The following is a 12,899-nucleotide window of genomic DNA, read 5'->3' on the forward strand; positions in this document are numbered from 1 at the left end:
TTTGGCAGGCAGGGTATGTGCAGGCGCGCTGGGCGACAGCAACGAGTCGTCAGGAGCAGCAGAGAGGGCAGCTTCGCGTAGGGATGAGGAGTTTCTGATGGACGCGCGCCGACGCAACCGGATGGAATATAGTCTAATACTTAGGCAGGGTATGTGCTGGCGCGCTATGCGACAGCAACGAGTCGTCAGGAGCAGCAGAGAGGGCAGCTTCGCGTAGGGATGAGGAGTTTCTGATGGACGCGCGCCGACGCAACCGGATGGAATATAGTCTAATACTTTTGGCAGGGTATGTGCAGGCGCGCTATGCGACAGCAACGAGTCGTCAGGAGCAGCAGAGAGGGCAGCTTCGCGTAGGGATGAGGAGTTTCTGATGGACGCGCGCCGACGCAACCGGATGGAATATAGTCTAATACTTTGGCAGGGTATGTGCTGGCGCGCTATGCGACAGCAACGAGTCGTCAGGAGCAGCAGAGAGGGCAGCTTCGCGTAGGGATGAGGAGTTTCTGATAGACGCGTGCCGACGCAACCGGATGGAATATAGTCTAATACTTTGGCAGGGTATGTGCAGGCGCGCTAGGCGACAGCAACGAGTCGTCAGGAGCAGCAGAGAGGGCAGCTTCGCGTAGGGATGAGGAGTTTCTGATAGACGCGTGCCGACGCAACCGGATGGAATATAGTCTAATACTTTGGCAGGGTATGTGCAGGCGCGCTATGCGACAGCAACGAGTCGTCAGGAGCAGCAGAGAGGGCAGCTTCGCGTAGGGATGAGGAGTTTCTGATAGACGCGTGCCGACGCAACCGGATGGAATATAGTCTAATACTTTGGCAGGGTATGTGCAGGCGCGCTATGCGACAGCAACGAGTCGTCAGGAGCAGCAGAGAGGGCAGCTTCGCGTAGGGATGAGGAGTTTCTGATGGACGCGCGCCGACGCAACCGGATGGAATATAGTCTAATACTTTGGCAGGGTATGTGCTGGCGCGCTATGCGACAGCAACGAGTCGTCAGGAGCAGCAGAGAGGGCAGCTTCGCGTAGGGATGAGGAGTTTCTGATAGACGCGTGCCGACGCAACCGGATGGAATATAGTCTAATACTTTGGCAGGGTATGTGCAGGCGCGCTAGGCGACAGCAACGAGTCGTCAGGAGCAGCAGAGAGGGCAGCTTCGCGTAGGGATGAGGAGTTTCTGATAGACGCGTGCCGACGCAACCGGATGGAATATAGTCTAATACTTAGGCAGGGTATGTGCAGGCGCGCTAGGCGACAGCAACGAGTCGTCAGGAGCAGCAGAGAGGGCAGCTTCGCGTAGGGATGAGGAGTTTCTGATAGACGCGTGCCGACGCAACCGGATGGAATATAGTCTAATACTTAGGCAGGGTATGTGCAGGCGCGCTAGGCGACAGCAACGAGTCGTCAGGAGCAGCAGAGAGGGCAGCTTCGCGTAGGGATGAGGAGTTTCTGATAGACGCGTGCCGACGCAACCGGATGGAATATAGTCTAATACTTAGGCAGGGTATGTGCAGGCGCGCTAGGCGACAGCAACGAGTCGTCAGGAGCAGCAGAGAGGGCAGCTTCGCGTAGGGATGAGGAGTTTCTGATGGACGCGCGCCGACGCAACCGGATGGAATATAGTCTAATACTTAGGCAGGGTATGTGCAGGCGCGCTAGGCGACAGCAACGAGTCGTCAGGAGCAGCAGAGAGGGCAGCTTCGCGTAGGGATGAGGAGTTTCTGATAGACGCGCGCCGACGCAACCGGATGGCGTGCGCGAGGAAGAACGTGCAGAATATACCGGAGCTCTGTGGAAGAGAGATGTTGTTAATTTTATGCTCTATGTTGGTAGCAACTTGCTCCTAACTTCTTGCCTATGCGGTCACGATGCTAATGCTCCAATTGCTCCACATATGTAATGGTACCATCGATATTTAGTGTGTTATAAAGTTTCCATACATACTGCGTTGAAGAGCTGTTCACGCGTGAAAAAGAATGGTACACATCTTTGAGTAAGTAACTCCTGAGCTCCTAAATCTCTCATAAAGCTTGCCTTAGTACAAATCAAACCAGTAGAATAGGACAAAGCTAGAGCAAAATATCTAGTCAATATATGAGTGAATATTATTGAACAGATAATATCTTCAAGAAACACAGAGGGATGGTTAAGCTTAACCTACATAACTAGAGGCATAAATTAAAAACTGTAGTTTATTTTATGAATACATCAACAATGTTAAGGTTCACACTTCACATAGTAAGCACGATGTTGTTTTAAGAGTTAAATGTTCTAAACTTCTACAAAGAACTTCTTATATTTTTATCAGCCAGAAACTTATCAGCCTCCAAACAAATAGCAAAGATCCACATCTCTAACAACGTCATACCCGACAAAGACCACTTGTTTTTAAAATTGGAACAAAGCGCCTCTGAACGGTCGGTATTTCAATTGCTTTCTTCACCAACCTCTTATCTCACTCAACTTAAACATTGCAAAAGTAATCTAGCTGCTTCGAAAATAAAGTTCAGATTTAAATGAAGAGGGTCGTTTTGTTACGATAGGAATTTCAACGGTTGTTATTTGTTGACAATCTCGTAATTTGTAACTGGCTGGAAACGCGTAAGTCATGAAACAAAGAGGACTGTAACGCGAAACCTGCGGCTGGCCACTAAGCCGAAACATTCGTGTTCTTGTTTTGAAATAAGCTGCCGTGATTTACTCGTGTTCCACACTGTGAAAATATTTAACTGAAATAAAAATAATATTTATTAACTTTACAATTCAAACATTGTCGTATTTTCGTTCATGTCTGACTCACGTTTAAAATAAATCTCTCGTTAGGTAGGTACTATACTCTTTCTTCAAAATTTCAAACACTGTAACCAACCAAACTCAAAAAGCTATTATTAGATCTTTGATAATTTGATTGATGTACCTTTAGCCTAAAAATATCACAAATTGTCATGATCCAAAAAACTGCTGACGAATCAGTAGCGGATTTGCCCTAAGGCCCAGTATGCCCGGGCTTAGAGCATTAGGGGCGGCAGCAAGACAGCAATCTATTATTATGGGTGCTGAGAAAGGAGCGGCTAGTAATCACAAGAGGGCTTGGGGCTGGAACCTAGGGCGGTCAGAAATGCAAATCCGCCACTATGACGAATAGGGATAGCAGCAGGTTATCTAGGCCAGAAAACCTTAACGTTTGGAGGGACCAGCCCAGGTCTCATCTAGGACATCTAGGTAAAGAAAATGGCATTACCAAGGTAGTCATAGATTGTTATTATTTACATACACGTGACGACCTTACATTGTTGCGTACTTTGCATACGCAGCATATTAATGACGGCCATCATACCCATACCAATTTAAGTATGACTTCGGGCTTCATACCAACTACACGTAATCAGGGACCAGAGTTAGGTATAAGTACTCATTTATAAAAGCAATGGGAACTAAATGTATAGTCCTCTAGAGATTACCTCACGGCTTATCAAGGTCATACACGCAATAAAGTTATTGTTGTTGTCTTTGATTGGATATCATTGTCATGGTTTAAATAATTATTGGGTACTTATGGTTTGAACAATGCCACACTGTCACCGTTGAAGTTTAGTACGAGGTCCCGACCCGAATATTTATCAGGAGTTTCATGGAGTAAAGGTTCCGTCACACAGGCGCGTATTCCGGGCGTTTTATATGTAAAAGCGGCGCGCCCCACTCACGCGCCGCCCGCAAAACGCGCCTGTGTGACGGAGCCTTTAATGGTTTTTGTCCGAATAATGACTCTATTTTCTTAAGAAACACTGCCCTATGGGGAAGAGGAGAGGTATCGAAAGGAAGGATGAAACGATAGTCAGCGCTATGCAACGTTGCTCGAAACCAACGTTGGCGCAACTGCCCAGCCACGCCACTGTCCATAGCGCTGACTAGACGCCGACGCTCAAAAGACATTAGTGTGGGGTGGCCCTTATGTAAATCGGCTAAATATCCAAGCGAAAAAATAAGACAAGCAGCAAAGACAAGTTCAAAAGACTTTATATCAATATATACAATTATACACTTGAAAAATGTGTAAACATTGTTTCACAATGTTCAAAAATATTCCTACACTCATGCCTACTTATTTTGATAACATCACATCCATACGAAGACTCGTCACAGCATTCTCAGAACTGAACTGTTTACATAACCTCTCATATCGCAAATTCGGTTCAATTACATCACCTTGCCACTTGCCATACGAGTCAACCTGCCAAGGCATTGCCTTAAACGTAAGCTACTCATATAACATGATGCGTCAACCATTTTCTACAAGGTGCAATTGTGACGTCACTTGTTAATGTTAGTCAGGGATTTACACCCAGGCATCGCAAGGTTAATCGTAGGCAATAATTTTTATGGGCCAAAATAAACAAAATTAAGAATCGTTAGGTTTTTACACTGACTCATCTCACTCTTATCCTTAAGCCGCCCAGAGACCTATAAAAAGGCATCCAATTCCATTGTACTTTGAATCTTTATAATGACAAATCAAAATTTCATATTAGGTACCCAGAATTGGTTTGTGAACGGCTAGAGGATTTAAATACATGGTGGCTAAAAATAAGTGAATTCCCGTTGCCTGCAGGAAGGTTTTGGGATTATACTGAGCAACTTGTACTATAGGACTCGCCTTTTTTTAGGGCTCGCCTCATTTCTTGACGCCTAAAAGGCTAGAAACCTTTTTTATTTCATTAGTAAAATAGGCTTTTAGCCTTTTAGGCGTCAAGAGATGAGGCGAGCCCTAAAAAAAGAGCTAACAGGGCTCGAGTCTTTTGGATCACTATATAGGACTATAGGACCAACCTCGAAATCGCGAAAAAAAATTTGACTGCTTCATACATTTTGGCTGGTCTATTTTCTATGGGAGGGTATTTTTTTTCGCGATTACGGGGTTGGTCCCATAGTAAAAGTTGCTGAGTATATTCCCAAAAGCTCCCTAGCAACGGGAATGTACTTGTTTTTTAGCCAACCTGTATAAGAATTGTTAAAGGGGCTATTACTTACCTATGCTATGCATATGTATTGTAGATGATCCTAGAATAATCTACCATTTACTTAGATCGAGTAGCCCTCAAAAATATCTGCACAAGCTCTTGCTCTCATAAAATTATTATGAGTCATGACTACTGTTCCCGAATGTCCTTTTTAATTCACCTTTATATAATATAATAGATGCCTTACGTCCGTCCGTACACTGACACCATGTTTATTTCTGTTGACATTTGGTGCCGGCATCATAGTTATTTTAGTTCTAAGGCAATTAGTCCGGCAGATGCGTAGGTGCATCTTTTGTTGCATGGATAATATTCGTAATTAACATGGCCTAAAATAGACAGCACAAAATGTCAATTCAACATCATCATCATCCTCGGAGTCCGTTAACCAGTATCAGTCAATTGCGCAGGACATATTATAGTGCTCAAGTATGCGCGCAGACACAGGAGCACTCACTCTTCCTCGCCCCTCTGTACCCGGTGGAACGGGAGACCGTTACGACCAGAAAGGGGTCCGGATGCAGCCTCTGACCGACGTTAACTTTGACCTCTAACGTCGCCCTAAGCTTTAGGCAAAGCTTTGCTGGCTTGCAGGGTCTGCCGAAACCGTTTGCTTATCAGCTGCGGCTCGCCTTTCCAACCAAACCAGACTTTTACACGTAGCGGGAGGTGCCCGCTTAAAGACCGCGATCACGGTCCCCCTCAACCAGGTTTAGCCCACGTGCCAACGTGGTTTACCAGGGCGTGGCCACTGCGTGTACAACAGTTACTCGGAGCCACTGGTGAGAGATTTACAGAAAATCAAGAGCAAGGTTCTCCGCTGCAGGCGGATGACAAGAACCATTCCTCCATATATTTCCGCTATAATAATATTATTATAAGCGTCTCAGTATGTCAACAAATTACCAACGAAAGCAGTCAAACGTGCCTTGGTGCTTTAGAGGTTTTCAGTTTTCAACCAGTAGTTCGTGTAAAAACTATGTACTTATATTCTAACCATATCTTCGTCTGTAGGTATAGTTAGAATGATAACTAAAACTATTTACATTTCAAATTTCATCAAAATCGGTTTAGCGGTTTAACCCTCTAGAGAGTCTAGAGGCACACTTAGATATTATACGGCAAACATTACCACTCTGGGATAACAACATCTTTTTGTACCTATTTTATTCTTATGCATAATTTTTAGGACTTTAAAGAGGCGATGAGGCCGATGGGCGATGAGGCTGGGATCGTGTATTCTTTTACTCTGAACCGTCAGAGGGAAGTAGGTACCTACTTATTGACTGTTAGTGACTCGTTCCAGCGAAAAGTCTCATTATGAACAAAAAAAATTCAACTAAGTACAGTAAGTACCAAATTCAAACTAAAGTATGTACATGATTTTGTGATTTTCGTGATTTTTTCTGAAATTTCAGAACTTTTACAACTTCTTGGAAACTTTTCGCCAATAGCACTACATTTTATAACTCGACAGCATAGTTAGGTTCTTCTGAGGCTGACTGTGAATAAAAAGGTCCTGAGTATGATAGGAGAAAAGCGATGCTTGTTAAATGCAATAAGCCATACGAGAGGCTGATACTGATGGTAGGACACCTTATACGGCATGCCAACTTTTTCCTAAACATCCTGGAAGGCAGGATTGAAAAGACAAGAGAAGAAGGGAGACCTAGAATTACTTATCTCAGCCAAATAAAAAATAATGCGTCGAATGAGTAAATTAAAAGACTGGCACAAGAAAGAAATTGGCGATTACTCCACCGATAAGCAAAGCTCTTAAGTTATGATGATGATGATGAGGCTGACTGTAAAACACAACAACATTGTCCCACACTGATAATAAGTCTAAATAGTCTAATAGCGTATAATACGCACTCTTGTCGCTATTCAAGGGTCCTCCCACGTTGATTATTAAGCCCCCTTCACACTCGTGCGCGAATCGCTCCACATCTGCGAAATCGACTACACACTCGCGTTCGCGGCTGTGAAGCGGGTTTTAGACGCTCGTAATACCTGTTTATCTGTCTGATCTGACAGGGAAGTCGGGTAGTAAGCACGTGATCGTCCACGCAAAAAGAAAAAACGTTCTTCCACTTCTAAATATTTTCCATTCTCCATGATTTTTAGTAGGTATCTTATTGACACAATGAAAAACTAGGTTTATAATTTTTCCTTTTTTTTTTTTCAAAATTTGCCATACAATAAAAATCACTCGTCATCAAAATCAAAGTCATATGTTAAGATTTAGTTAGTGGAAAACGTTTTCTCCTGAAATGGAAATTGTGTGAAAAAAGGTTACTTTTGTCAGTAGCTATATAAGTACATACTTCCCTGTGACGGTTCAGAGAGTAAAAGAATACACGATCCCAGCCTCATCGCCCATCGGCCTCATCGCCTCTTTAAAGTCCTAAAAATTATGCATAAGAATAAAATAGGTACAAAAAGATGTTGTTATCCCAGAGTGGTAATGTTTGCCGTATAATATCTAAGTGTGCCTCTAGACTCTCTAGAGGGTTAAACCGCTAAACCGATTTTGATGAAATTTGAAATGTAAATAGTTTTAGTTATCATTCTAACTATACCTACAGACGAAGATATGGTTAGAATATAAGTACATAGTTTTTACACGAACTACTGGTTGAAAACTGAAAACCTCTAAAGCACCAAGGCACGTTTGACTGGTTTCGTTGGTAATTTGTTGACATACTGAGACGCTTATAATAATATTATTAAATTGTACGAATTGTTTAATCCTTGCAATAAGAAACTAAGAGCAGTAACAACTTAAGAGCACACAAGGAAAGAACTGAATTATCTGCAGTTCACCATGTATCTTACTGTTTTAAAATATGGCTCATTATAGCTTAATCAATTGCCTACTTATGTTGGCAGTGCTGTAGATTGAATCCTAAGCTCCCATTGTTCCTACAGCTGAGTCATTCAGTTTACGAATCGTGAATTTAAAACAAGAACGGTTCAAGTACAATGAAAATTTGCACAAATATAAACTTTAGAACTGGTGAATAAGATTGAAATTATATTGACCGGAATGTGAAATGGTAGCTTTTCATTTTCAGCCTACGAAATTACTTCCTCGTACGGTGGCAAATGGCAACGTGAGTGTAATAAGATTTAAGGTATATGCTTACCTACGTGCTTACGTATACGTAGTGTTTAATGGCAAATTACAGTAGTTAAATATCCCAGAATAAACTTTAAAAGAATATTAGTATACTTAAAAAAAAGTATGTATGAAGAAAATATAAAGAATCAACTTCTATTCGTCCAAACGAAGCGATTGCCCTGTGACCTGCGTTCACAGTCAGAGCTGTAGAATAAGATCACCGCTTCCAAAATCTTCCAAAAACTAACAAGGTCAATAAAATAGAGGGTGGCTAAAAAATAACTGCATTCCCGTTGCCAGGGAGATTTTGGGATTATAAACTGAGCAACTTTTACTATGAAACCAACCTTACTTACTTACTTACTCCTCTGGCGCAGCGACCCAAAGTGTATCTTGGCCTCCAATACGACTGCTCGCCACTGATCCCGGTCCTGTGCCGTTTCTCGCCAGTTCTCAATCCGTAGCTCGCGCAGATCAGCGTCCACCACATCCGCCCATCGATACCTAGGTCGGCCGACCGGGCGGCGTCCTATCGGTTTTCCCTCAAACACTCTTTTCACCGCCCGATCACCTTCCATTCGCTCAAGATGGCCGAGCCACCGAAGCCTTTGCGCCTTTGTCACACCAATGATGTTTGTCACCAATTAATTAATTAATTTTAATTACATAATACCAACCGGGAAAAAAATTTTGGCTGTTTGTTAAATTCGGCATTTTGGCTAGTCCGTTTTCTATGGGGTCGGTAATTTTTTTTTTCGCCATTTCGGGATTGGTCCCATAGTAAAAGTTGCTCAGTATAATCCCAAAACCTCCCTGGCAACGGGAATGCAGTTATTTTTTAGCCACCGTGTATTTACCTTAGCAATGGAGATGAGTCTGCACACTTTACATACAATACAACAGACACATTTCACCGCCACAGTTTAAAAACAGACACATTAACTGCGACGGTTTTAAAAAAGATACCATACACCGTTACGTACAAGTACGATAACAGCCGACCCCTTTTTATGTCAGATAAAAGTGTAGGTCATGTTAAACATCTTGCTTTGAAGCTAAATTGCTAACAACAAGCCTTTGCTTCTAATAAAATGCAACCTACTAACGATGCAACGACGAACAGTTAAACTTTGCACTTGATGATTACTTTACATTTTAATAAGATCAGCTTTGACCTGGAAAGACATAGCAGAAGATTCGTTATAATTTCCGAGGGAAATTACATTAACAAAGCTCTCTATGATGGTTGTACTTGTACAGTGATCTGCAAAAGTGCATGGAGACTAAATGATATCCATTCATAAAGGGCTTGTGCACAAATCACGCGAGGTTCGATAGGGGAGGTGTGGGTCACGAAAAAATCACGACAGATCACGTTGGTTGTGTCAAAAAGTAGCCGAAAACACCTCGTGTGATTTGTGCACAACCCCAAAGTGGCGCTGCAATTTTGCGCCTCGACCAATATGGGACTGGTAAGCGTGCCCAGGTATTGTACAAATATTTACCTATATGCTGCAACCTGCACCCACATACCACCTCAACTGCAAATGTTGCGAGGCGTCAAAGTGGCAATTGTGTCGTACAACATAACCTAACTGTACAGTCTCGTTCTCTTTTATCGGCTAATTGATTGTACTGTACCAAACCAGATTCATACAGTTTCTAGTTTTCCTTGATGGGGTACTTATTGTAGCCTCTACTTAGCAAAGCTAAAGTTTCCTCAATACAGCCACGAGAGTAGCTTGCAACTCAAGAAACTCATTATCAACTAGATTACTAGACAACGCGAAAGTTGCCGTATAAAAATTTGAACATAATTTAATCTCTATAAATAGCCCTATAAACAAAAGCATTTCGGCGATGTTTTCAACTTTGTTATCCTGTCAAGTTGTGACAATAGTATTTACGTATTGTACCACAGTTGACCATTCCTATCCCTTGTTGCAACCACATAAGGTCCACAAAATGTAAGCAAAGTATAACCCGTCGCCAACGCTTTGACATTGTGTAAGCGTTCTGGTAATCCAGCCACAAACAACGCCCACTACGTCATTGTTTGGGTTATTAACTAGGAATACCTATAATATACCGTCGTCCACAATTTTGAGTGACAATTCTTAAACCTTATTGTCAAAGACATAAAGTCGACCGGTGGTCAACTAATGTTGCTTATAGTAGGTCTACAAAACCTACTGTTGACGCTGCTTATGATATCACTGTTTCATCACGCAGTAATAGGACGCTTCTTACTCATGAAAACGTTGAGCGCATACTTGGTACGTCGTGATTTTAACAGGAAACACGACTCAACGGTCATAAAATTGCTCAATATTACAAGAAAATTGTTACTTTGTAGGAATCAACGCATAGGTGTAGGATTTACTCATCTTAGGTAGGTACTCAATACTCATAGTTAGGTTTTATAGGCGTTTTACTGCCTTCTCAATCCAAAGTAAAGGGTTGATGCCTTTATTAATTTCCTATACCTCACCCAAGTGAGTTTAGAGGCTAGAAAGTAGTAAATAATTAAATCACTGCTGGAAATTGCAGTCTGCTGTGTTGCCTTTTGTTAAACCGAGGAATGTTCAATTGAGAGCGTTCTAGGAGAAGCAGCGGTCATGCTAAGATACATTTATCTTATACCTTTAAACGAGCCATTCTTGTATATTAACGTATATATTTCGGGGATCTCGGAAACGGCTCTAACGATTTCGATGAGATTTGCTATATGGGGGATTTCGGGGGCGAAAAATCGATCCTATCTCTGGTGAAACGCGCATTTTTGAGTTTTTGTATGTTTTCCGAGCAAAGCTCGGTCTCCCGGATATTGTTAATAATTAGGTATGTAATGTGAATGTTAAGTAGGTATTACCTATACCAGCAGTTTATTCTATGTATACAATAGGTACCATACAAGCATGTTTTTTTATACTAAGTGTCTGGAAGTGTAAATCATTCTAAACACGCAAGCTCCCTTCACTCAGAGGTGTCACTTCTTCGTCTGATAAAAACTAACTATTTTATCATCAAATCAGCCGTTCAACCACAACAGTCATTGTAGTAATTTAGACGAATTAATGGGCCATTATGAGTGATTCACATCGCGTGACAATAGCACTGGAAATGTCCTTGTTGCAGCTTCATATTAACGACACTTTTTGTAGAGTTTGAGCCCGGTTCTAGTATAAATTGACCTTAAGATTCGTAACAACGAGGAGTCATTGGAGATCAGACTATTTGATGACAAGCTGTGTGTAAGTTGTGAATAGCGACAGCTATAACTATGTTTAGGTATGACTTAATGTTTTCGTAGTACTGTGTCATACGAGGGTTGCACTGAAAATGTCGGGAATAGAGAAAACTGTCGCATCTAGACGGTCAATCTTTATTTTAATACATACTTAAACTCAAACTGACCGAGCATATAAATTTTCTTTTGAAAGTAATCATTCTGTAATGCACACGGCTCATAATCCCAAAGTCCTTTTTGTATGGCGATTTTGGGGCCTTAGTGGTTTTGTATGAAATTCGTGGAGTAGCCAACGGAATTGAAGTTTTTTTACATATATATATATATATATATAAAAGATTTTTTTACTGTTGTCATATGAATATTTAGGAATGTCGAAATCTGCCGATATGCAACTTTTTTGGCAGTCTTTTTAATTAACAGCACAAATGCGATTTTAATTTTTGACGTCGCTTTGGAATGACATGCTTCTTTAAGATCACCCATGGGATAAAATGAAAGTGACTTTCATATTTAATTTTAACTGCAAACGAGCGTACGATGAACTCTAGTTCATAAAAAAATAACAGAAGCCCATTGTAACTTTTATTTGTTCGCTGAGGGCATATTGAAAACCGTTTAAAAATATGATCCGAAAAATCACTTGGCCAAAAATTCAAATAATGTTCGACATACAATTTTCAAATTGCCAGTAATTCTTAAATACAAATGACAACCAAATGGAATATACCTTAAAAGTTTTATAAAGAGTTACATTTTTATAAATTATATGCCTGTTTCTATTATGTTATTTCTAAGTGTCCCATTCCCGAATCTTTCAGTGCGACCCTCGTAGTTGTATCTTAGTAACAACCGTGTCATAGTGAGGACAATATATTCAGGAATGAAAATATTATGAACCAACGACAAACAGAGACCCTCAAATTTCCATACCTAACCTTTGGCATGTTTTGTAAGACTACAGTCCACAAAGCAACATAGACTCCGTAGAGGGAAGATATCAAAATTAAAAAAATACTTAATTGCATCTTATGCCAATCACGCTGTACACACATTTCTAAAGCAGACATACTCGTAAACAGTTGTGCTTTGGTTGCAGTCTACGTCACAATAGTCAAGGTATTCGTAATGCTAGTACAAGTGTATCACACACTTAGTCATACATATACGTCATACTGTGTTAATTAAGATTATAACGTCAGTAGTTAATTAGGTATGGGTACGGACGTAGCCGACAACTTTTGGACTGAAAACCCGTCCGTTTATTTACCGTTTATGGCAGTTTTGTGAGTGTTAACAACCAGTTTTATCGGACGTGAGCTGGCTTAGTTTTACTTTACATAGTTGTATCATCTTTATTTTTGCACGTCCGGTGCACGTTTAAGACCACTAAATTATTCCGTTGTTGTTAAAAACGAAGATAAGAACCGATGATTGCTTAAGGACTGACCATTTTTTATTTAATTTTGATGAAACCTGTAGTCACTTGAGAGAGAACCTT

The 12,899-nt window shown here is 41.3% G+C and overlaps 1 protein-coding gene across 1 annotated transcript in view; it reads right to left on the reverse strand.

Annotated features, from left to right (window-relative positions):
* Positions 1 to 1,503: 1,503 nt before the first annotated feature.
* The window catches only part of LOC134792712 (23 kDa integral membrane protein-like), a 49,258-nt gene continuing 37,862 nt past the window's right edge, over positions 1,504 to 12,899 (reverse strand). Inside the window, exon 5 of the mRNA XM_063764010.1 lies at positions 1,504 to 1,795. Within this exon, the coding sequence (XP_063620080.1) occupies positions 1,631 to 1,795 (165 nt within the window). The 3' untranslated portion in view covers positions 1,504 to 1,630. The remainder of the gene's footprint in view (positions 1,796 to 12,899) is intronic.

This window comes from Cydia splendana, chromosome 8 (assembly GCF_910591565.1).
Source record: "Cydia splendana chromosome 8, ilCydSple1.2, whole genome shotgun sequence".
Taxonomy (NCBI): domain Eukaryota; kingdom Metazoa; phylum Arthropoda; class Insecta; order Lepidoptera; family Tortricidae; genus Cydia; species Cydia splendana.